The 26,828-nt window shown below is 36.6% G+C and overlaps 1 protein-coding gene across 1 annotated transcript; it reads right to left on the bottom strand.

Annotated features, from left to right (window-relative positions):
• Positions 1-12,588: 12,588 nt before the first annotated feature.
• On the bottom strand, positions 12,589-13,818 carry LOC113769189. Its single transcript, XM_027313657.1, has one exon. It carries the CDS (start codon positions 13,816-13,818, stop codon positions 12,589-12,591), a length of 1,230 nt encoding a protein of 409 aa, XP_027169458.1.
• Positions 13,819-26,828: the final 13,010 nt, after the last annotated feature.

Below are 26,828 nucleotides of genomic sequence, written 5' to 3'. Positions count from 1 at the left end.
TTCAAGACTCTATCTAGCAAGCCACGGATGAATCTTGCATGAAGGAATTTTCTGTTTTCCCTTTATTTACTCGGGTGAAGTAGGCTATTAAACTCTCACTTTCTCATGCCATTTGTTAGCCAAACCATGCACAATTACCGTTCAGTAGTTGGAGTTAAACCACCGTTAAAAACTTCAAAATTTCCAGGTTCAAGTTCATGGTAGTTCACAAGGAAATTCCAGCAATAACAAGGGTTCCAAAGCAGAATTTTCTTTGGTTAAAAACAGAATTTGGTACTCTATTAGGACTAGAAAACATGTAGCTAACTAGTAGAGGTTTCTAAATCAAATCCAGGTTCATACTACAATTGTACTCATCTAATCACAAATCCAGAATTTATATCAACTAAGCTCGGATGATAGTTCATGAAACAATTTTTCTGCCTTCATTTTATTTTCTTGGTTAGCCAAGTTATAAGACCTCATGCAACTTTAATTAACACATTGCTAGCTAGTTAATCATACGGATCAACTCATAACATCACTGTAAGACAGATTGCGCAATTAAAATCAAGTTCAAGGTCTCGGAGATTTTCAGTTCATAGGGATTCCAATTCACAAAACCAGAAATTTTTCCAAGTTCCTAGCTTCATTGTCCAATCGTGCAGCTCAACATGCAGGTCCTTAAGCATTTTATTTTTACTTGGATAGTTAGGATTATAACCACAATTTGTCACAATTAAGCAAATTAAGCAATTCATTTCTTCATCAATCTCGGCAGTGGATTTTCATCAAACCAGAATTTCCTCAATTCCTTAATTTATCAATCAACTTCATAGAATTAACATGCAGAGTCCTAAGCATCTTAATCATTAAGTTTCACTCGGCTAATTACACTTGAGTGCTCAGGTTATCACATGAAAACAGAATTACAGCTACCCTTCCAAATCATTTCCTCGGCAGAAACATTTACATCAAAACAGATTTTTCTGAAACTTTGATTTCCTCTTCCGATTGCACAACCAAAGCATGCATGGTTAGATTAACTGATTAGCTATCAATTTAATTCCCAAAATCAGATTCTAATTCAGCATCAAGTTCGGACAGATTCAAGAGAAAGAAAAACAGGTCATCAATTGATCCAAAATATCCCACTCAACTCTCGGCAGAAACATGCATGTAGCAGATTTGGTTTCTTTTTATTTTATTTCTCTTGCTTAGCCGGTCTGATAATTTCATGCAAAGCTTAACTTTCTGATTTTAATTAGTCAAGCACCTACCCAAGTGAAAGTCAACCGTTTTCCAACAAATTTCCAGAAACAAGCTGCAATTCTAGCTTCAAACTTTCGACAGCTTTAATTCTTTTCCAAATCAGATTTCTTAAGTCACAAATCCTTATCTAACCTCACAAGCACCACATGCAAGTCCGTAGCTGACCTCACTTGCCTATAACCAACTAATTTCAGCTCAGAAGTTACCTCAAATGGAGCTCACACATACGATTTGCAGCAGAAATAATCCTCCTCCCTTCGGCAGCCCAGAAAATGCAGACCACTAGCTCTCCCTCTCCCTTGCTCTGGTGGCGGCTGGAATGGAGAAAGTTCAGCCCTCAGTCCCTTCACCAGCTCACGGTTAGAAGGCAGAATGGATCGCAAGTCCCTCTCTTCCCTCTCTAGCTTACGGACAGAAAGAAAGGAAACAAGAAGCTCGGCTCTCCCTCACTCTCACTCACGAACAGAAATGGAAGATGTGTAGCTCGGCCTCTCGCTCCAGCTTGCGGCCAGAACAAGACAGAAAGGGGAATGGCAGCTCGCGTTCTTCTTTGGCGATGATAGCGAGGCTGATGGGGAAGGAGATTGTGGCTTGAGATATGAAAGGGAGGGGAAATTGTGTGGTGCCGGTTTTGGAGAAGAGGTTGAGTGTTAGCAGGGGTTGTGTACTGCAATGGTGAAGGTTGCGGTTGGTCAGCTAGGTGGTGGAGCTGCGGTTGGCTGAATGGGGTGGCTGGTGATCATGGTGTCCGGGGAGCTGTTTGGCTGAGCAGGGAATGGTTATGTCCGTGGGTAATTGTGTGACATTGAGGGGTAGATTAGTCCTTTCACTACTTCTCCAATTAGCCACTCAAGTCCCTGGTTCTAGCTTAGCTCCAAAAATTATCCCCGAGTGTGATTTGAACGCCTAATGATTCGCTAATCTTGCAAGGCTTTGATTATCGGAATTTTACGTCTTAAGTAAGATTAGAATACTTGTATTGTTTTTATCTAGAATTTATCGGTTGCATAATAATATTAAGGTTTCTATCTACACTTAACCTTATTCGAAATTAAAATTAGCTATTGAAAATTAAAGAATTATTTTTAAGGAGTAAACTTAATATAACTCAAGAATTATTAACTTAGTGTAGCAAAGCTAAGTGCTTTAATAGTTAGCACCGTTATATTATTTATTTCATAAAAATTATCTTTACACTTTTATTTCAAAACAATTAGTTACAATACTAGAATTCAAAGAAATTAATGATTAGATCAATGAAATAGTTTACCATCGAAATATGAAGTTAATGTAACAAAACTAAGAAGTTTAGTAGTTTAGCACAATTCTTTTATTTTGCACATAACGTTTATTTCTACGCACTTATTTAAGAACAATTAGACTTAGTGCTAAAATTTATTAAAGAATTAAAATGCAAATGAAATATGTATTGATATTTATATGTCTATTTTCAGGGTTCTCACATCCTCCCCTCCTTAAAATGAATTTTGTCCTCAAAATTCTTACTTTCTCAAGAGATAGGTCGGGGTACTTTTTTGCATCTCTTCTTCTAGTTCCCAAGATTAGTTCGGTCGTTTCGTTTTAGATCATTTATTTGCTACAAGGCCATATTTTTATTGTCCCACGCGTTGACTCAAAGTTTCGTTGGTTCTAAATTATGTGTACTTCAAAGATTTCGCTTATATCAATTTGGTAGGTTTCCACACGTTTGGCTTTAAGGAGAATTAATTAGTCATGTAATTTATTCAACTACATAATATATTCAAATTGCTCAAATTACAATATACCTATCGTGTATATTCGATTCATATATCTATACAATGCACTATTCTAGAATATTTCTAAATTCTAAAATATATATATATATATATATATATTTTATGCATTCAATTGGGCACTTAATTTAACCATTGATTTGTTATAATAGTTCTAATAGCAAAGCAATTAAAATAAAGGGTATTCTTAGCGTACATATAAATCATAGCGGAAGATTACAATCCCCAAAAGTGCTATTCTAGTTTAGGGTAACTATAACCTCTATTCCTCGAGTGAAGTCCAACCCTCTTGATTTATGAAACATTCACTACTAGGACCCCGATCATGGCCATTAGCACGAATTACTTCCGTTTAGCACCTGGTCGATCTGTAGCGGACTTAATTATCTGCTGAGTACTTCCTCTTTGTAAATGCTCTAGGGCATCCCGGAATCTTGTGCTTGGTACTACCGCACCTCAAGCACTTTCCCTGTTTCCTCCCACATCCGTCCTTAGTATGGCCAGTTTTCCTACAATACCTACAATTTGCTTGAAAAGTGGCGGCCTGGCTATTTCGAGAGTTTTCTTTATTTTCCTTCTCCAGTTCTATATTTTGGCGTAGCAGCTCAATTTTCTCTGCATATTCTTGTTTCCATCGTCCTTCCCAGTAGTCGGCCAATTTCTTTTGAAATTCTACCTCATTTCGGAGAATGTCCATTTCCTTACGCATTTCTTCCAAAGTTGTCATCTTATTAGTTGGCTTAAGTCGAACAGCTAGCCTGCCAGGCAGATCATAGAATCAAAATAAGCAACTATTCATACTGGAAGCTTAAGCCGTAATACTCCTTCATCCTTTTACTGATGGTTACTCCAAAATATAAACCTTAACTACTTTTTTCTTAATCCAACGAGTTCTTAAATGTCACCGAGATTACCATCGTTACTCACTATCACGACAGAATAAGGAAGCCTTATCCCAAAGAAAAATTTTCATGTCTTAGTGCACTATTCAATACTTACCTTCAAAGTTGTTTGAAACAATAGTCGTACTTCTTATTCTCATTAGGGCCTTATTATATTCCTTCGATTCAATCTTACAATTTTGAGATCAGATTCCCCAATGAAACCTAGGTAGACGAATTTCAAGAGTCACTCCATTTTCGCAACTCTTTTGGTTCCTAGGTTAGTTGATTGGCCTAAAGCTTTGGTACTCCACCAACCGTTCTAAAGTATCAGTCATATGGTCAATAGGGTAGCTACGTGGGTGGGTTCCTTCTAAATTCCCATTGACAGCATCTTTGTCGAAGTCTGTCTACCATTAGCTTTTGCAACAATTATAACATCGTTAAAGGCTCAACCTTCAAAATTTTACGTACCTTTCGTGATTAATAACGGGATATTAAATACACATTTGGAAAAATTGTGGTCTATATACATATATAAATAAAATGGTTATTCGAATGGAGGACGAGAAGAAAAGAAATTGGTTCTGATCTTGATAGTCAAAATTTCACACTTTTAATCGCAGAGATTTTCTGGGTATCCTTTCCGTATTTTATCTTCCCTTTCCGCATCACTTCGTCTAATCATTCATGTTTGCCACGAAACCTTAACTAAAGGAATTTGGCCTTAGTGTTTTTTTGTAATATAAGTGTCGAATCGACTGCTTCCCAAAGTATATAAAAGTTCAACTACTTGAATTTGCAATTTATCTGCGCGTCATACTCAACTAAAAATTTTCACCCAAGATAGCATTATCACTCCCTAGGCTCTATATTTCTCACAACGAGCTGATTTAAAATAAGTAATAACCAATTATGCATATATACGATTGCGGTTAATTTCACTCCATATATATCATTAATACTAAGCAAATTCATGATCAATTTAATTATATCACAAAACAAAGTCAATTACAACATATATCCAGCTCAAGTACACTTTAATCAGAAATCAAACAAATCTCTTTTTAAGTGCATTCAATATCCAAACATGGTAAAGTTCCGACTCCAACATCCCATCCTATTGATTTCTATCCGTAATAGAGTTGGTGAATCCTTGAAATTCCTACCTTTGTTCACAAAAGTTCAGTTTAACCTGGATCTATCAAGTCGTTGCTTCAACGTTGGTCTAACCTTTCTTCTAAAGGTATGGGCTGATAAATAGATCGAGTTTACTAACTTTTAAATTTTATTCATGTTCTCACCCTTTCCTATTTCTGGTTATTAATAATGGTTACATCAACAACTTGGATACATAATACGATAACTATTTCTTTAACTCATAAACTGCAACGATTTTACCAAGACATGATTGCCCTAATAGTCACCACCTACTCCATATATTATTTATTTATTTATTTTTTTTTAATCTCATAGTTCTATATACCACTTTGGTCACCAAAATTCACTCAGGTTAGTACTTATTTAATTCCCGGGACTAATGAATATTACAGCGTTACAAAAATTAAACACGTAATCATCAAATCATATACTCACAATATAAGTCACATTGCATACCAAATTCATACAACTTCAAAAGCCAAACAATTCACGAATACATTCAATATTTTCATACATAACTCAAACTTCAATCTTTATAAGCATGAAAGGAAACAATACAACAATACACAAATTATTATAACCACATAGCTAATAGCCTAACCCTTAGTTTAGATTCAACTTAACCTTCATTAGTTTAGTCCTGGTCAATCCCACTAGACCCCCGTAGAACACTAATCAAATTTTCTTAGTAAATTGTAGATCTACTACGTCTAGTGTCAAATTAAATAATATGATCATTACTTAAGTACATCAGTGGCTCTTGAGTATTCTAAATGAACTCAAACATTTCATTCATCAAGTTTTCTAATAACCTAACAGTTAGGTATCTTTATCCCATTGGATATTAGCCCCGAATAATCCTTCAATACAGTTCAAAGACCACAATGTCATCTTGAGCTCACCTTTAATTATTTGCAACTGATAGCATACTAATCATGTGGCAAACTTATCTCTCCTCCGGGTTTAGAGCCATTCATAACTGCATAGTTCTTATTTAAACTGCTATTCCCCTCAAATTCTAAGTCTAAAGCCACATTTTTGGGTAAGAGGTGACATATATTCCCTTTACCATTGAATGACTAGTAAAATTTTCATCTCAAAACAGAATTGGCACTAATCTTCAAGGTCTCGCTATTGGTTCTTCACCTTAAACTCTCAAAAGCTAGACTTGGTCCTTTCGATTCTACTTCGCCAAATTTAATCATGCTTTCTAGTCCCATCATAATGCGGTATACTAAATTCTTCACAGCTTGCAAATACACCATTGAATGAAATATCTGGTATTCGGGTACAAGAACCCAAAAATAAGATGATTCACAACTCAAGCTGGCCAGTCCCAAGCATGAATCACCTATATTTGAGATTCCTACCCAACATACATATCTAATATCCCCATCCGTAGACTTTTGTTTCACACTTAACAAGTCAATCCCCACAGTCCGAGAACCTTTTCCCGGTTTGAGCTTGATAAAAGCTCTGATACCACCTGTGGCGACCCCACTTCCCCCTAAGGCGAACCAAAGGGTTGGCGGGCCGTCTGCCCAGCTCTCGCCAGGACTCACGCAAGCATTCTAGCTTAAAATCCTCCAGGGATTACCCTAAACTACTACAAAAATAATTCTTCCGAAATAAATCAATTTCTATCACCTCATTAGCTTCAAAGATAACGGCATACAACTTAGCCAAACGACGGCTCTTAACCACTTCACACGTTACTCGCAAGGTTAAAGACATACTATACTAATAAAAACATACAAACCGAATATTAGAATTTGGAATTACATTTTTCCAGCTTCAAGTGGCAACCAAAATAAAAGGTACAGAACTTAACGTAGAATTCATTACAAACCGAAATCTAAATTCAAGCTATTCAAATACATTCATAGGAAATATAAGCAGCTCAAATTCTTTCAACTTCCAGACCTGTAAGGAAAACAAATAAACGTGGGGTGAGCTAAAGCTCAGTGGTGCCCCAAAACATGCAGTCACGCAAGTCAAACAGCGAGTAATAACTTAAACAAATTTAACAATTAGGAAAGCGTATAACAACACAAGGTAGGATACAGGGGCTCTCAGGAGCCATTTTCCTCGCTTGTTCATCATTTATCGTAGTTGACCCTCCGTCAACTCTCACTACTTATAGTCCATGTAGATCCACTCATTTTAAATCCTAACCCTTCACCGTTCATACCTCCGCTTCGGGCCCGAACTTCGTCTACCGACGCAGTATACTCGAGATATACCCGTAATAGAATTAGTCGAGAGATTCACGAATCGACGTTTTTGTAGTTGATTCAAGTGCCGAGGGATTCACCCAACGACGTAACTACTTTTAGATTCAAGGATTATTGTAGTTGATTCAAGTGCCGAGGGATTCACCCAACGACGTAACTACTTTTAGATTAAGGATTCACGAGAAAAATGATTCACGCAAGTCACCACTCGAACGGCTAGTGCGATAAAGTACACACTGCTCACTTCGATGGATCAAAAACTCATTTTACAATTCATCACATATCGAGTCAAGAAAGCACTTAATTCAAGTAGGAAAAGAACAGGCAGGGACACTCACCAAGAGTGGAGTTCAGTTATCAAGTTGGGAATCGAATTCCGCGTCCTCGCAATATCCTAAAAACCAAATTTTGAAACTATAAGTTTCTACTTAGCTTTTAAGCTTATAGACATCGAGGTATATTTAATATACTACTAGTCTACTTTTCTTAGAAGAATCAAGAGTCCCTTAGGTTAAAACTTGACAAAAATAGAAGAAATGTTTATTATAGTTTTCCTTAAGATACTTATCCTTATAAAAGGGTAACTAATATTATTTTCTTGAAATAAGTCGACAAACCTCTTAATATCCACGTTAGGAAGTTACTTTGAACATTTCTTTAAAGTTACGGCTTTTGCAAAAATTATCCTTAAAACTATTTTTCCTAAAATAGGGTTTCTTGCCGAGCAAGTTTCCCAAGCTTTTCACTAAGATTAGTAAAACTCGTATTTTGGAACTTTTCCTATAGTTAACTATCCAAGTGCAAAGCTTAAGGAAAGAAAAGGAATTAAAATAAGACTTAGAGTTTTCAAAAGCTATAGAACTTATTTACTATAGCTATCAAGGCTAGATTGAGCTAAAGAAAATTATCGAGTTGGAAAGTTTTAGGCAAAACACTAGATATTGAGTTTTTATAATTTAATACTAGCTGGAGAATATTTTTGATTAATTTGATCACAGTTACTCAAGTTCGCAAGGTCGATACAACTTCTACAGCTCCGATTCCGTTTCGAAGTCATAATATGGATCAAAATATGGCAAAAATTCACATAGCAAATTACTAGGGCTTCGTCAATCATTAGCCCTAGCTTTCAACAAGTGCATTTCTGAATAAAATAAAATGATCAACCAAGGCTTCATCAATCATTAGCACTTGGTTTCAGCAAACCCATCGAAAGCAAATAGAAATAGAAGTAAAGCCCCAAGACATTCCAGCAATTAACTTCCATCATCCAGTAATACTTATAAAATCATTCCAATGGCCAAGGGCTTCATCAATCATTAGCCTTGACAACATCAATCACTACCAACCACAATTTAATCAAGAATTTAAAGCCACAAGTAGATTACAAGTTCAATCCAAATCAAAATTTAGTTTCACGAAGAAAACAGGACATTTATACCAAACAGTCTACTTTGAGGATTCACAGACAGCAGTATACATGGAGGAAAAATAGGAAATTTCTACAGGACAAAGGCTCATGAATCTAGTTTCAAATGCCACTGACGGCACCTTAATCGGATTTTCCTACACCAAGATATAAGCATTTTGCCTAGACTGATCAGTAAATCCGAAAATCTGGATGCTCTTGCTCACTTGTGGAAAAGCTCCTTTTTCTCTTTTTAAAACCATAAGGCTTTTATTCTAACCATCCATACAACTCTTGTAGAATTTTAGCACCACATTTTCCAGGCAATTTCAACCATTATGAACTCAAAGAATAATTTCACAATCAAGCTGGAATTTTTAACTCAAACTTTGGCGATCACAAGGAAAATTTCCAGCAGTTGTATATCCATGTTTTTGGTTAAATCTTTCAAGATATCAAATAACTCATTGCCAAATAGCTTTCACAGATTACATGTACATTTTGTCATGCAATTCGAGATCCTAACATCCCAAGGAAAAATTCCAAGAACCACTTAAAAATTTCCAAAGTCAAACTGAAAATTCTGGTTCATAATCAAATTCGAGCAACAAGATTAAACATCCCAAAAAATTCAAGAATCTGTCTAGCAAGCCACGGATGAATCATGCATGAAGGAGTTTTCTGTTTTCACTTTATTTCCTTAGTTGAAACAGGCTATTAAACTCTCACTTCCTCATGCAATTACTTAGCTAAACAATGCACAATTCTCGTTCAGGAGTTGAAGTTAAACCACTGTTATAATTTTCAAAATTTCCAAGTTCAAGTTCACGGCATTTCCCAAAGGAATTCCAGCATTAACAATGGTTCTAAAACAGGATTTTCTTTGGTTAAAACAGAATTTTTGGTACTCTATTAGTACTTGAAAACACGTAGCTAGCTAGTAGAGGTTTCCAAATCAAATCCAGGTTCATACTACAATTGTACTCATCTAACACAAATCCAGAATTTGTATCAACTAAGCTCGGATGATAGTTCATGAAACAATTTTTCTGCCTTCATTTTATTTTCTTGGTTAGCCAAGTTACAAGACCTCATGCAAACTTTAATTAACACATTGTTAACTAGTTAATCACACAGATTAACTCATAACATCACTGTAAGACAGGTTGCGCAATTAGAATCAAGTTCAAGGTCTCGGAGATTTTCAGTTCATAGGGATTCCAATTCACAAAACCAGAATTTTCCAAGTTCTTAGCTTCCTTATCCAATCGCGTAACTCAACATGCAGGCCTTTAAGCATTTTATCTTCACTAGAATAATTAGGATTATAACCACAGCCGATCATAATTAAGCAAATTAAACAAATTAAGCAAATCATTACCCAATCAGTCTCGGCAAAAAGGTTCCATCAAACCAGAATTTCTTGGGTTCCTTAATTCATCAATCATCTTCATAGAACTAACATGCAGGGTCCTAGACATCATACACATTAAGTTTCACTCGGCTAATATATACTTGGGTGATCAGATTATCACAGGAAGACAGAATTTCAGATGCAAATCCAAGCCATTCCTCTCGGCAGAATCATTCACAACAAAACAGGATTTCTAAGCTTCTTAGTTCAACATCCGACATTATCTTCAGTTAAAGCTTTTTACTTTGCCCTTAATTCACACATGCGCAATTTCTGAGTTAATTAGCTAACAAGTCAGTCCAGAAAGTTCAGCTCGGCAGCATCAAAACACTTTCATAAATCCAGAAATTGTGGGACTACACTCGGTGAGCTTGTATGAAAAGAAATTCTGTTTCATCTCTTATTTTCCAGATTAACCCAGGCTAATTAATTTCATGCATGACACTAATCATAATAATCATCCAAGGTTTGATTAGTTAATCACCTACACCTGCTCAAGTCATTTCCAGAAGACACACTGAGGCTGCAATCCCAAATCAGCCACTCGGCAGGGACATCTAACCGAAACAGAAAATTTTTCTAATATCTTAAGTTCATCATCCGATGGTACCACAGTACATGCATGCTTTAAGATAGCTCAAACTACCTCTGATTAGTCCTAAAATGATCCAGAATTTTACCTCACAGAAGCTCACTCACTCGACAGAATGCTGAGGTCTATCCCTCTCTCTCGGCTCTTCTCCTCACGCACGGCAAGCTGGTTCTGGTTGGGTTGCAGTGGGTGCAGCTGGTGATGGTGGAAGCAGGAAAACAACTGGCTAAGCTTGGAGAATGCAGCGGATAGTCTGCTCACGGTTTCTCCGCCTCTCCTCTCTCCTCGATGCTTGCGGACAGAACCAGAAATGGAATCGCAGCTCTTCACTTCCTCCCTCACTCTCGGCTATAAGTAGCAGTTCAACCTCTCCCTCACTCTTGGTCGATAATAACAATGTGAGGGTGGAGTGTTGGTGAGGATTAAGTGTGCAGATAGTGAAGAAGAGCATTGGCCGGATGGAGAGGTGCAATATTATTATGTCCGAGGGAGTGTTTGGCGGTGCATGGAATGGCCGTGGGTAATTTTGTGACATTGTGAGGGTAGTTTAGTCTTTTCACTTCTCCTCCTATTACCCACTTAAGTCCTTGGCTCTAACTTAGCTCCAAAAATTATCCCCAAGTGTGATTTGATCGCCTAATTATACGCTAATCTTGCAAGGCTTTGATTATCGAAATCTTTACGTCCTAAGTTTACTTAGGGTACTTATGTCGTTTTTGTCTAAGATTTATCGATTACAATTTAATATTAATGTTCCTAGTAATTCCTAACATTATTTAGCGATTAAATTAGTTATCAGAATTTCCAATTATTTATTCCCAAGAAATAGAGTTAGTTAACTCGAAATTTATCGATTTAGTATAATAAAGTCAAGTGAAATAGTAATTTAGTACAAGTGTGTCAGTTTGCACATAAAAAGTTATTTTTACGCACTTATTGCGAAAACAAAGAAGGATAAGACTATAATTGTCGAAATTTTCATGCCTTAAGTATGTTTAGTATATTAGTATCATATTTATCTAAAATTCATTGGTTTTCATCTTATCGCGGAAATTCCTATTAACCTTTAACATTTTTAACGATTAAAACTAGTTATCGGAAATCAAAGAATTTATTTTAAAGTAATAGAATTAATCCAACTCAAGAAATATTAATTTAGTATGGCAAACCGAATAATTCAATATTGGCACAATTATATTATTTATTTCATAGAAATTATCTTTACACTTTTATTTCAAAACAATTAATTACAATACTAGAATTCAAAGAAATTAATTATTAGATCAATGAAATAGTTTACCATAGAAATATGAAGTTAATGTAACAAAACTAAGAAGTTTAGTAGTTCAGCACAATTCTTTTATTTTGCACCTAACGTTTATTTCTACGTACTCATTTAAAGACAATTGGACTTAGTGCTAAAATTTATTAAAGAATTAAAATGTAAATAAAATATGTACTGATATTTATATGTCTATTTTCAGGGTTCTCACAGTACCCAGCAGAGAGACCTCGACGAGAGTAGCTTGGAGGAGGTGTGTCATCGATTTCACCGGCGACCTTGAGCTGTTCGTACAGTTGGTCAATGGGTCGGCCTAAGTTGGTAAAAGTTCGAGATCGACCAGGTTTTTGTATTTTATTGGTTTGAGGAGGGTTGTAAGTCTGTTGGTTTGGTGGGGCAGGTCTGGGATTATAAGGTAGACGAAGTCGAATTTGAGAATTGTTTTGAGATATTAGGGAGGGCATTGTAGGTGGGCTAGCATAGTTTGGCTAAGGTCGAGGGTGATTGGTAGTAGTAAGGTAAACAGGGCGTGGGTTTGGGTAGCGAGATGAATATGTGTGGTAACATTGGGATCTGGGTCTTGAAAACGGTCATTGGCCCCACACAAAAGTATTTTCCTCCTCTTTCTTCTTACGTTGAGGCTCCCTTCCATTATTACTCTGACCTTGCAAGGCGTCCAACTGTGATTTTAAAGCTGATACATTGACAATTTTCCCTGCTTTGACGTATTCGTCATATTCCTCCAACTTATTGATAATTGCTGCAAATGAACACCCGATCATGCGAAAAATCTGCTCAAAATAGGGCGGGTCATGAGTGTTGATGAACGTACGAACAATCTCATCTTCAGTCATGGGAGGCTCCACCTTGGCGGCCAATTTTCTCCATCTCTTCGCATATGTCTTGTGGTCCTCGGATGGTTTCCTCTTGGTTCCCTCCAATGTGGTCCTCGTTGGAGCCAGCTCGCAATTGTATTCGTATTGCCTTACAAAAGCGGTTGATAAGTCCATCCATGTCCTCATATCCTCGGGCTTCAAATTGGAATACCAGTCCAGTGCATCGCCTTCTAAGCTTTCAGGAAACAAATGAACTGGTAGATTCTCGTCATCTATTGGCTTGCCCAACTTGTTGGCGAACATTCGGAGATGCGTCTTGGGGTTGCCCGTTCCGTCATACTTGCTAAACTTGGGCGTTTTGAAACACATGGGCAATTGCATATCCGGAAATAGGCACAGCTCGTTGTAGTCCAGACCTCCTTGTTTGTTCAAACCTTGGCTTTTCCTTATGAACTCCTCAAGCCGATCCAATCGCTTTAGCAAATTCTTATCTATCGACGCGGACGACTCCCCAGCTTCTGCTTTCCCTTGGGTGGCGGTATCCATGTTAAATGGCTCAACGATGGAGTAATAATGTGGTCCCTGAGGTTCGAGTGGCATATTCGGACTAATGTGTGGATAATTTTGGGGAATTTGGGGGTGAGGAGGATTGGTTTGGATAGCGGGTGCCTGGGTATGGGGTAGGCCATGAGTGGGATAGATAAAAGTTTCTTCATGCGGATTTGTAAAATGCGGGGTAAAGGGGGTTTGAGTATAGGGTAAAAGTATTGGTTGCGGTTCAGGTTGGTTAGTTGGTAAAGGCTCAGGTTGACCACCGCTACCACTACCAGCAACCAACTGGTCGATCACGCGCCGTTGTGTGGTCATTTCCATATTCAGCTCATTGAATTTATTCAAAACTTCGCTCAGTTGAGCTCCTCGGTTTGCCAAATCAGCTAACGGGGCCGTTACAGGCCTGTCGGATGATTTCGGGTGTGTACCCATGTTTACACAGTTTCTCAAAGCCCGACTGCGAGATCGTATAACGATGGGGCTTTTTGTGTAGCTATATTTGAAAAACACCTGAAAATTTAGGAAAAATCCCTATTTAGACTCCCTTTCTGGCTTAACTGCTGTTAAAAGAAATAAAGAGAAAGAGAAAAAGACACGAGTTAGTAAAAATTAAAGTAATTCGGATGCATGTCCTATGGGGGAACCCTTTTTGTGCCAAGGGTAGGCCTAGAATGAAAATGCAATCCTCCAGAGCAGGCACTATACAATACCTGATGGATCCAATCAACTTATTGAGTGAAAAATAATTAAAAATAAAAATTGTCCAATTGGAGTGAAAAAGAGACATTTGTCCCAAAAATGAGGACAAAGTCTGAATGGATCGCCTGTTTTGATCGACACACAAAATGATGTGTGAAAAATTATACTCTTAAAAGGATTACATGTCTCGACTAATTTATTCAGTGAAGCTTAGACTTAAACCCTAAAAGGGAAAAAACAGGTCAAAGTGATTGGATGGAATTGATGATTTATTCAAAATTGACTAGATCACCCCAAAAATAGGTAAACTGATCAAATGAATTGAATGAAATTGATGATTTATTCAAAATTGATCAGATCACCCTAAAAAAGGGTAAATTGGTCTAATGAAATTGATGATTTATTCAAAATTGACCGGATCATCCTAAAAAGGGGTAAATTGGTCAAATGAATGAAAATGATGATTTATTGACTAAATTGTCCTAAAATGAATGAATTGACAAAATGAAATTGATAAATTTGATCAAATGAATTGAATGGAATTGATAGTTTATTCAAAAATCAATGGAATTATCTCCCCTTTGGTAGTTTCAAAAATGCATTGCGATGCATTAGCCTATGAGCCTCCTACAATCAAGATTTGGCCTCAATAAGTTTACCATCTCAATAATGAGGAATTATTTGCGAATTTCTTCAAGTTAATGTCCTTTAAGCAAGGGATTTTTACCAACTATGTTAAAAATGGCCAAAGAATGATTGTTAGATGCTCATATTCCAATGTACCAAAGATCGCCCCAGGGTCATGGAAAGGATCGGATCCTACCTTACCTTGTGCACTACCCCTTTGGATGGTACAAAAATATAAACGTGCAAGTCTCCTTGGATTAAATATCCGAGACACAGGGTGTGAGAACCTCGAAATATATATATATACCTCAGTGCATATTTCATTTGCATTTCTTATTCTTTACTAAATTCTAGCATTATTTTTTTATTATTTATTTGTTTTTAAATAAGTGCGAAAAAAAAATAATTTTTATGTGAAAAATAATATAATTGTGCTAAACTATTAAATTAATTGGTTTTGTTATACTAAATTAATAAATCTTGAGTTAAATTAATTTTATTCCTTAAAAATAAATTCTTTAAATTCCGATAGCTAGTTTAATCGTTAATAATGTAAAGGGTTATGAGGAACCTTAGTATTAAGATGCAATCGATAAATTTTAGACAAAATCGATACAAGTATACTAAGTATACTTAGGACGTGAAAATTCCCAATGATTAAATTTTCGTAAGGTTAGTATATAATTAGGCGTTTAAATCACAAGCATGCCAACTTCGGCAAGATTTTTCTGCAATTTACTGGGCTTCATACCCATCGCCTTTCGTCAGACGAAAAACACCCAACCAAACGAACTTGAATTGGAGTATGAAGATCAACAAAGATTTCTTTTCATTTTTCAGCACAATAATTAATATATAAAGATTCAAGAGGGTCGAACAAATCTGGAAATGAAATTTACACCTTTCGGTTATGACCACTACAGACAACAAAGCATTTGTTTTTTCAGACCAGCCCAACATCAAACTACCACCTAATCTTTTTCCAAGCAAACCAGATGACGACAATTTAACCACTACACGGATTCAAACCCTCTTACTTGGCAAGTGTTAACCTCAGTTTGCACCAAAAAAGAACAAAAACAAATTCTCATCCAACTTCATGAGCTTAACAGCCCGGTACCAGATTGTTCACACAAAAAGAATAGAAAATCTATGAATCGGGATCCGGTTGCAACATTTCCAGATTCATTCAAGCTTTGACAAAATTTAACAACAGATTAAGATCTAACCTTCCCATAAAAATCTCAACAACAGAAGCAAGAAACAAAACAAAACACCAGATTTATGGCTCACGACTTTTCAACAGATTGGGCTCCGTTTAGAGATGGAAATGAACAAGAAAAAGGGTGGAAAGTTACCTGTTCCACTGCCTTAAACCTATACTCTCAGCAACAGGCGCAACGGCGGTAGACAGAAAACAGCACCAGCAACGGCAGCGCCACCACCTCGGCCAATGTTTGACGATAAGATCCTCGATGCTCCTTTGTTGTTCTCCTCTCAAGCTCTCGTTTTTCTGGCTTTTTCCGTTGCCCCGACGAAGCTAGCTGTCTTTCCTAGCCCCAAAAGACCTCCCTTTCTTGCTTTTCCTCCCCTCTTTTCTCTCCGCTGCCCCTTGCCTAGGTTTTTTCCTTTTCTCTGTTCTTTTTCTCACACTTTCCTGAGGCCTCTTTGCCAAGAACCCTAGCCGCACTTTTTCCTCCCTCCTTGCTCTCCAGATGAAACACTCTGTCTTTTCTTCCCTCGTGGTTGTTTTTCTCAGCCGAAGCCTCTTGCCCTCTCTCCCTTTTTTTCTGATTTTCGTAGCTCCCTCTCCAATGCTCAGCCGCCACTCTCTCTACTCTCTTCCTTAGCCGCTATCTCCTCTCTCTCTGTTTCATTCTCAGTTCTCTAGTTCTTTCCCGTCTCTTCTCCCATTCTATCTCCCAACCCTAAAGCTTCCTCAGCCGTCCGTGTTCCTTTTTCATCCGCCGTCACAGAACACTCCCTCTCGCTCCACTCTTTTCTTTTCTCCACTCTCTCTCTTGACCGCTTCCTAGTTTTCCTCTACCCTTTTCTTAATCAGCCGCCTCCCAAAAATTTCTTCTCTCAGATTTTCCTAATTCCCCTCGTAGCTTCCCCCTTTGCTCCTTTCTCCTCTTTTGTTCTTCCGTCGCTCCCCCCTCAAAACCCCTAGCCATCCTTTTCTTTCTTTTTCTTTTGATTTTTCTTTTATTTCCTAATTAATCCTTACACTACAAGTGTCTAGACACCTCACCATCTAGGTAATGTGTTGTCCAAGACAAAAAGGGACACTTGTCCCTATGCATGCCTCCCACTTGCCATTTTTATTATTTTTTCCTTTTCTTTTCTCTTTTTTTTCCTTTTTTTTCTTTTTTTTTCCTTTTTCCCGTTTTTTTTTCCTTTTTCCTTTTCTTTTTTTTTCTAAAATTTAGTGTAAAATGCTCTTAAATCGATTAAATAAAATGGGAGACACAAAACATAAACAAAATAAAATAAAATACAATAAAAACCTAAAATTAAATCAAATAAGTCTAAAAATAAAAAATTTGGTGTCTACAGGACCGAGAGAGGGTTTTCAAGGAAAGAAAAGAGGACCGAGGGAAGAAAAGAGGAGGTGGAAGGGCGTTGGCTATGGAGAAGAGGAGGTTTTGAGGGAGAGAAAAAACTAAGTAGAAAGAAAGAGGGGCGGCTAGAAAGAAAAGGGAAAGCAATGGGTTTCGGGCAGAAAGAAGGGAGAAAAAGAAAGGGTTTTCGGAGAAGGAGATGGGCGGCTGAGGAGCTGGAAAAGGAGGAAGAAACTGAGGCTAAAGGAAAAGAGAAAGGGCCACTAAGGGAAGCTACAGGAACAAGGGGGCAGAGAAGGAAAAAGGAGAGAAAAAACTAAGAGAGCTGGGGAGGAAAAGAGAAAGCAAAGGAAGAGGAAGACTGCGAGGGAGGAAAAGAAAGCATGGGCAACCTGAGGAGAGTCTAACTGGGGAGAAACAAAGCAAAGGAAAGAAAGAACGAGGAAAAGGCTACGGGCTAGAAGGGAGAAAAAACAAGGAAAAAGAGGAAAAAGGAACTGAGGGAGGAAGGGAGATTGAGAGGGTTTCAGCTGAGGAGTTGAAGGGAGAGACTGCAAAGAGGGAGGAGAAACCAGGAAGGGTTTCGGGCAGTAAAAGAGAGAGAAAAAGAGAGGAAAGAGAAAAAGAGAGGAAAGGGAAAAAAATTTCTGCAAAATTTTCGCAGAAAAAGTCTGATTTTCAGCCATTTTCGAACTCCATTATCTCTTTCACCATAGCTCCATTCGAGTCGATTTCAGTTTCTGCGTAAACTAGAACATGAGGAGAGAAAATTTTATTTAGAGATCATTGGAAAAAAAACGTCTAGAACCTCCTCAAATAGAAGCTCAAATCTACTTGCCTGGCAGAAAATTTCCAGCAGAAATTCGAGCCAGGGTTGACTGTCAGAGGGAATTGGTGGCCATTTTGTAATCTCTGTAGAGCTCCTATAAAGAAGATATTAGTTTCTGGGCATTCTATGATGGTTGGAAAGGAAATTTAATGTTGAAATTTTCTGGAGAAAATGGCTACAAGACCTTCAAATCCAAGCTTGAACTTGCTGCCATCACAGTTCTTGAACATTCGTCGGCGAAAGTTATCTTCCTTTGTTTCAGCGTTCGGATCCCTTTTCCTTGAGGTTTATTGCACTCTTTCGACTTCTTAAATCATTAAAGGTATGGTATTTCATCTTTTCCAGCCTTATCTAAGTTCGGAATCGCATCAAACTAGTCAAAAATTCTTGCCGAACTTGTTTTTCCTATTTTCTTCTTTTTCTGCTGTTTTTCTGATTATTTCATAGCATTTAGATCAGATTTTCTTGTGGGGGATCGCATTGAACTTTGCCTGTGGATGTTGGGTCTTGTGGGTTTGTGTTTTGGGTCCGAATTCTTGGTTTTACGCTTGATAGAGTTGCTGCGTTGGTATTCTATGAAACGAAGTTGCAGAAAATTTTCCAGATTTGCATGTTTGTCTCTTCCGAATCTTTGTGTTTAAATTTTTATGTAGAAAAGTGAAAAGAATGCCTGGTAATCTTGTACTTTGGTCCAAGTTTTGATTGGTTGGGACATTGGGTTTGGATGAAAATAAGATTGCATTTGATGAACCCAGAACGAAGTTGCAACAAGCTTTAGTTGCAGAAAACTTCTTCGTAGGCTTATCCAAGAAATTGCACTTTGACCCCTGGATTGTTGCTTAATGCTAGTATGGCCTGGAAAATTGGAAAATTTAATCAACTTTGTCCCTTTAAAATGTTATTTTTCTTTGGTATGTCTTAGTGTGGTTTTTGGACAGATTATTTGTGAATTTTAAGATGAATTTTGAGGTTTAATAATTTTTGATAGATTTATAGTTTTGATTTGGATTTTAGTAAAGTTTTGGGTAATTTGGTTGTTTAATTATAGGAAATGGGTTTTCATTTATTTTTTGTGAATTTTGGCATTTGGTTTTGATAGGCTTCATCTTAAGCCCTTCATTTCATTTTATTTTTAATCTATCCCCTTAATATTGATAATAATAATAATTTGACCCCTCAAACTTCTCAATTGGGTCCTTATTTGTTTTAATTTGTTGAATGTGGATTGTTTGCTTTTATTTGGATACTTTGATTGATTCAATTTCCTATTTATTTTCATTTTTGTGATTATTTGTTAATTAAAGTGATGTCTTGACCCTTTTCTTTGTTTTGGGGGGTAAATAAGAAACATTTTATTTTTTTAGGTCACAATTCAAAGGAGGTACACTCTGTGACGCCCCCACTTCTCCCAAGAGCGAACTCGAGGGTATCGGCGGGACGCCTGCCTAACTCGCGCCAGGACTCACTACTTAACATGAGAAAATAGATTTCACGCTAAAAGTAAGTTCTATGTACTCTATTACCGCTTCAAAAGTTGAATAAACTAGTACATCAAGTCATACATACCATGAGTACCAGAAAGTAAACCCTAGAAAAACTACTAACTACAACCACCACGACAATTATATACATCTTACTAGTCAACTTATAATAAGTACAAACTCAACTATTCTATAGCCAAAAGTCTAAACACCTTCCCGAGCGATCCCCGCGTCGGCCCCCTGCTAAGGAAAATAAATAGAATGGGGTAAGTTATTTGCTTAGTGAGTAATCAGGGGTAAAAATGTAAACTCACATTCAAGTAACCAAGTAAATCAAGATATTTCACATCAATAACAGAAAGATAACATCACAATGGTAGGATACGGGTGGCTCCAAAACCAGTTCAATTTCCCGAGTTTGAACGCCTGTTGACACTCCGTCAACCAAAGTACTCATGGTCCGTAGACTCCACTTACTTTCCCCGTTCACCTTATCAACCCTCGCTGGCCAGTCAACAGCACACAGCAGCTCGAGTGAAACAAAATCACTTAACTTTCATCAAAGCTTTAACAAAGAATGAAATCCCAAGGTTAGCATGGAACTAACTTCGACCAAACCCCAGCTGGCTCGAATAGTTCGTCTACCCTTGGAATCGGGCTGGAACTAAGCCCTAAGATATCCAATCTCTCAATAGATGATGTCTCTTAATAAAGTGCACAACAAAGTACTTACCCCAACAGCACACAGCAAAAAGGGGTTCAACTCAAGTCATGTAACCACCCCCATCAGCACACAGCAAGAGGGTGATACTCAACATAAGACATGTATTCTCACATATGAAATCAAAACAAAGGATGGGGTTAGATCGAGTGAGATAAAGTACACCCTCGCCTAAGTACCCATGTAACATATACAAAGCACTTTGATAATTTCACATTAATAAACAACCCAATTACTCACTTGATAAAGCTTGGCACGAAAAACAATACAATTCACTGAGCTTGACCGTCACCGTCAAAAGCCTCACAGTCTGTATTGACAGATTATATACACACATAAGTGAAACGGCCATACAATAGTAGTTTATAACTTAAACGATCGAGAACGGTCGAAAACGGTCAAAATAATAAAAAACGGTCAAAAATGGCATTAAGGCCAAAAGAATGTCGAAATTGGCCGAAACGGCCGGAATGGTAACAAAATAACAAAAGTAATCCTAAACGGTCCAAAACGGCAAAAACGGTTGAGAAATGCACGTGCGCGTGCGCGAAAATGAAAATGGCACAAAACGGGTTACAACTTTCATGAAGACACCTCAACCCAGTTTTCAGTATATCCAAGTCAACTTTGCAAAACACAGAACTAGAACTCCAACGGCTAGTTTATATCTCTAGTGAAAATTTGGCGGCATGCCCCTTGTGTTTACCTATTTTTCAGCCATTTATGGCTTCAATATTTTCTCAAACAGTCCCAAAGTCACACACCAAATAATTTTATTTCAATAGCCGTTCAATAGGCTCAAAGTCATACAAGTACAAAATCAAGCTAGGAACATGTACGGAAATGAAGTTTGAGTCAAGAAACAAAAGACAGATTTGACGTTATTTTACGTAACGGACACAACTGAGGCTACGCTTATCGGATTGGAATAAAATTGATACCGTTTCGAAGCTAAGATAAAGATCTACAACTTTGATGAAGACCACTCAGTCCATTTTGTAGTGTAGCTAGGTCAAAATTCAATGTACAAAACCAGAATCTCACAAACAGGTTAGCTAACCTCACTATGGTTAAATGACAATAACTCAGGCTACACAATTCCGTTTAATATGTTTTTGGTTGCGTTGGAAAGATGAAACATAGGGTTAAAAGTTTCATGTTTTGGCCAAAGACTGGTTTGGTACAGATCAAGGTGAAAAACGCAGCCAACATGAGGAAATGTCAAAACTGCCTACCGGACTCTACCTAGGGCAGTCTCAGGGGTATTTTGGTCTTTTCATAGGATACGTTGCTCTGATTGGGCTGAAATTTTTCAGACAACTATAAAACATCATTCTATACAACTTTCATGTTTTAGGCTAAGTCTAATTCGGCCTCTAAGATGGTGAACTAGAATCAGGCAGAACAGGGTATACCTTAACTTCAATTCTGGAAATTTGCTACAATCAAGGTATAAATCTCATTTTTAGCTTGAAACCATCACTACCACCTTTTATACCAACTTATATACATCATATACCACCCATACAACAAGTATGATAAGTGAATCATTCAATCCCTAACTCAAATTCATCACCCCAACCATCCAAAATCACTTGAAATAAGCATTACAACCACAAATACAAGCTACTAAGCAACTCCAACATGATTAAGGAAAAAGAAAAGAGTGGTCAGCCATATTACCTCAAAAACAAAGCTTTCTAGAGTTATCCTCCACTTCTCCTTGAAATGTTTGGTTCCTTAAGCTTCCCAAGCTCTCAACCTACAAGTTAATCGGTTTAGTTTTTCTTGTTTTCACTCACAAGGCTTGATTCAAGGTTGAAATGGAAAGCTCTCTTCACTCTTTCTCCCTCTCTTGCTCTCAGCCAAACCAAGGAAAAATGGTGAAGAAATGGAGCCAAAGTGAAGATAAGAAGCAAAGAAAATTGGCTTGGTCAAAGGTCTCTAAGTAACCAACAAGTGTCACACATTGGTTAATCCAAATTTTTTCTTTTCTCTTGTTTTCCAAGTCAAAAATTTCAGCCCTCAAGATCAGATTTTGAGCTGATATTTAAGCTCTAATATCAAGCAGATTAACTTGATAAAAATGGTGGTCAAATGGTGTGTTCAATCGGTAGTGAACGGTACTCGTCGGTTTGAGCCGATTTTCCTTAAATCGCATATACTAGGGTTTTAACTTATAATTCACTAATTTATTATTATCACTTCTAATCACACACTTAATGTCATCTAAAACTCACTCTTAAGCCCCAAATTTGATCCACACTCCGCACCGGATAGCCACACCACGGATAGGCGTAAAACCCTAATTCGCGCTAACTTGGAAACGAAAAGGGTGAACCTTTAATTCTATATTCATTTGCACTTATTGTGGGGTGATTGGGTGGTAAGGCTATTATAAAGTAATAATTTCCAAGTAAAAGAAATTTTAAAAAACATGTGCGGGATTTTACAATTCCATTAAAATGGGGTTTCGATTAAAATATGAGAGATTTAAGAAAACCGATTAGTCACAAGTAACTAAGGTTTTTCTTTTTTTTTTTATTTTTTTTTGTTTAGAATTTAGGGTTTCTAGTCTTTAAACAAAACAAATTTAAAGGTTTAAATCAAAACCAAAACTAAACAATCTCCTAACATTCGGTGTATCACACACTCTACTCCTTTATTTTGATTTTAATTGATCCTATGTGCTATTATGTGATTTTATATGTGTAATTGCATGTTTTTTCGTGAATGTTTTATTATTTCATTTATTTATTTATTCACTTTATTTATTTTAATTTTGTATATTTACTTTTGGTTATTTGAGAGGCATTCAAATGCCAAGTTGTAATAGTTAGGTTATTATTTTGTTTTATTTCATTCCTCCCCCTTTAAATTGTAGTTAGGGCCCCCAAATGTAATAGTTAGGATTTTATTTGTTTTATTTGGTTTGAGTGTTTTGCAGGCTTGTATGTTTACGTGTTACTCGCTTTCTTAGAGTCTTGCATCTAGATATCATGCTTATGTGCTATGTGTTTATGTGATCTTATATGTTTACTTGCTTTTGTTATGTTTTATATGATTGGTTTAGTTATAATCAATGTGTGATGTCACCACACTAGTCCAACGCTAGTTGTGGCATTTTTTCCGTTTTCCCACTAGTCCAACGCTAGTGAGGACTTATAGACATGGGTTAGTCCAACGCTAGACCCTTAGGGACCATTCACACGTTAGATCATGTTTGTGTGACAAATCATGACATTTCATGCATATTTTCTACTTTTTAGGGTCCTTACCATTTTGCATGACATTTCACTTATATGTATATCCCTTATCCATATTTCCCTTATATGTATATTCCTTATCCCTATGTATGAATCATGACATTAGACTTGCATTTCATTTAAAGAAAGTTAGAACTAGGTTAGATCATTTTGCATGATTAGATAGGAGAAATACCCTTCGAATATGGGATATGGACGAGTATGGCTTTCTAGTCTGAGCACGCTCGTATTCCCTCTATGAAAGGAAAAATTGAAATCACAAGTGTTAGTTCCCCGCACCCGTTATTATGTATTTCTTTAGGTCACGTATATTTGTATAATTATTATTTTCTTTTCTTTTCTTCGAGTCTCATACTTTTTGCATATTCGTGACGTCTTCAAAGAGTTATTTTTGGGCGTCGCAATTAATGCGATTTGCACCAATTAAAATTCAAAGAGACATATTGACCCTTCCGATATCCCCCTAGGTTTAGGTTTTGCATTCATATAGTGACATCCAAATGTGATAAATTCTTAGGTTAAAAGAAAATTTTTGACTAAATCATGCAACTAACCTTGGTTAGGTTGAAAGGGTGCCTTGGATTTTATCCTTACCTTCTCTTTCTTCAACTATGACTCCCGACCCCTTTTCTCTTGATTTTCGCAGACTTGGAGTCATTTAAAAAGGGTTTTTTTCTACTTTTTCTTTAAAAATTCATTTTAGGTGACTTGGTACACCTTAACTCAATACCAAATGGCGACTCCTATTTTTCATTAAAAACCCTTTTTAAACTAGTATTTTTGGGTCAAAACCGTCACACTTTCTAGTCCCATTTAGGCCCATTTCTTTATTCATTTTTCTAGTCCCATAAGGATTTCTTTATTCATTTTAAACTCATTTTTTCAAATAAAAAATTAATCAAAATTCATTTTTCTAAACACATTTATTTTTCATTTTAAAATGGGGCACGACATATAGCATTTACATTTACCTTTGATTACTCAACTTCGACTAATCATCTACTCTTTTTTCATTTCTATTTTTCATTTTCTAATTACCAATGACTTGCTCTTTTTTGTTTCTTTTTTCTTCCCTCATTTTTTTCCCTTATTATATTCCTCACTGTTGTACTAACCATTTCTTTTCAAGAACAGGCTCATTGTTAACATGTACTTACATGTATTGGTAATACATAATTAATAATCATTACATTAATCCTTTATCAACTCCTAATTCATGTTTAAATTTCCCTGTATCTACCAATTCCTATCCTAAATTTCTACCATCATTAAATTAATCTTTTGAGAAACTTAATCCATAAATTTACCTTTTTCCCCAATTAATGTTCCTTCAACAACAGGCTCGTTGTTAATACGTATTTAAACATATTCGTCATACATATTCAAAACTCATTACATCAATCCTTTATCAACTTCTAATACATGTTTAAATTTTCCTATACCTACCAATTCCTTCCATATATTTCTAAAATCATTCAATTAATCATTTGGCAAACTTAATCAATATATTTACCTTTTTTCCCCTAACAACGTTCCTTCCTTTGTGCTTTTGCTAGATGCACCTTTAGCCTCAATGTTTTCCTCAATTGCACTTCCCCTAACCCTGAAACATTTCTGTTCCCTTATATCTTTTAGCTTCTACCAATTCTTCACTGTATTCATATGCCCTACTTAATTAGGTCCATTAATGTTTCCTCCTACTAGCGTTGGTGTATTTAATTTCACATAGTAATCGCCCTTATTAATTATCCAAGCTTCCATGCTATTTATCGGGAGTAACTACCTAGGACTAACAAAATCAACAGCCTAGGACTAACATGACTTTCACTTTCAATCATGCTAATCGGCAACTTTTAGTTTGTTCCCCATAGTTACGTTAGGCACTAACTTTTATTTTACTTTCAATAAGGTCCCCTTTTGCATTGTTACCTATGCAAATCCAAATGGAAATTTGATTAACGCTCTAGTGACATGGCATCACATCAATGCCTAGATTTTCGTGGTTGGTTTTGTGCCAACTATTCAATGCCTTCGTATAACTTTACCTATCCATTGGTATAAATCGGCATACCAATCTTTAGAGTTCTTGAATGTCACGTCACATTTAACCAAAAAATGTACTTTTTGGTACACATGTTCCACAATAGCTTCAAAATCAAATATTTGTTCTGGTGTGCAAAGACCCAACAACCTAAGTTCACTCTCTTCTTTAGGCACACGGACATTCTTCCAGCTAAATTTGGGACGATAGTGCTGCTTCACTTCACTAGCTCGCATAAATGATGCTAGTATACTATCAATCCCCTTGAACACTGCCTTAGGATGAACAAAAGTACTAGTCTAGTATAGCTGGATTCTACTAACAATAGTATGAATTAATTACAATATCCCACGTAGTAAAGTTTCTTGTCGCAGCCTTGAAATTTTGCCTAAATTTTACGAAGGATAGGCTGAAAATCGTTTATAGACAATCTAGAAGTAAAGAATGGTAGTTATGGATGCCTTACAAGCAATTTCTTGATACAAACTATGCTAACCTGTGACGCAACCCACAAAAGACAAACCCCAAGAACCTAGAATTGTTGGCACCAAAGTTTGGATAGCAAAAGCCTCAACCTATTGCTCACATGGATAACGAACTTTGATATATGATAACAGATACTACAATCAAGTGTAGTACTTGATTGATATGTCAATTTGAACATCTTAAAGATCGACTCTAAGATACACAAGGATGCCAAGAGAAACTCTCAATTTTTATTGCTGAAAAATTCGACTAAGTAAGCGCTATTTATAGCCAAAGGCCTAAACTAGTCCAAATCTGAATCGAATATGTATTACATCATTTATTCAATCCAAACTACCAATCTAATGGCCCAAATAGCTTACATAGCTGGCCATTTTATTCATAATAACCACTAATTGAACAACTAAACAAAAATCAAGAAAACGGAATGAAAATAGAAAAATTCTATGACGACCCCACCTCTTCCTTGGGCGTATCCCAGGGTTTAGCGGACCGTCTGCTCAGCTCCCGCCAGGACTCACTTACTCAGTATCACAGATAAATTGTAACTTTAAGAGTAAAAGAAACAGCAGTTCCCAAACTTAGAATGAACATCTATACACATGTTCAACTCAAATGTTCATACATACCCAAATGTAACAAAAGATTCAAGTTCTAGTCAAAACCCTAACCCAAGATGAGCTTTAGTGCTATTAAAATTACAAAAGCCAAAATGTCTATACATAAAT

Source organism: Coffea eugenioides, chromosome 4, assembly GCF_003713205.1.
Source record: "Coffea eugenioides isolate CCC68of chromosome 4, Ceug_1.0, whole genome shotgun sequence".
Classification (NCBI taxonomy): Eukaryota; Viridiplantae; Streptophyta; class Magnoliopsida; order Gentianales; family Rubiaceae; genus Coffea; species Coffea eugenioides.
This window is presented reverse-complemented; position numbering and strand designations above follow the sequence as displayed.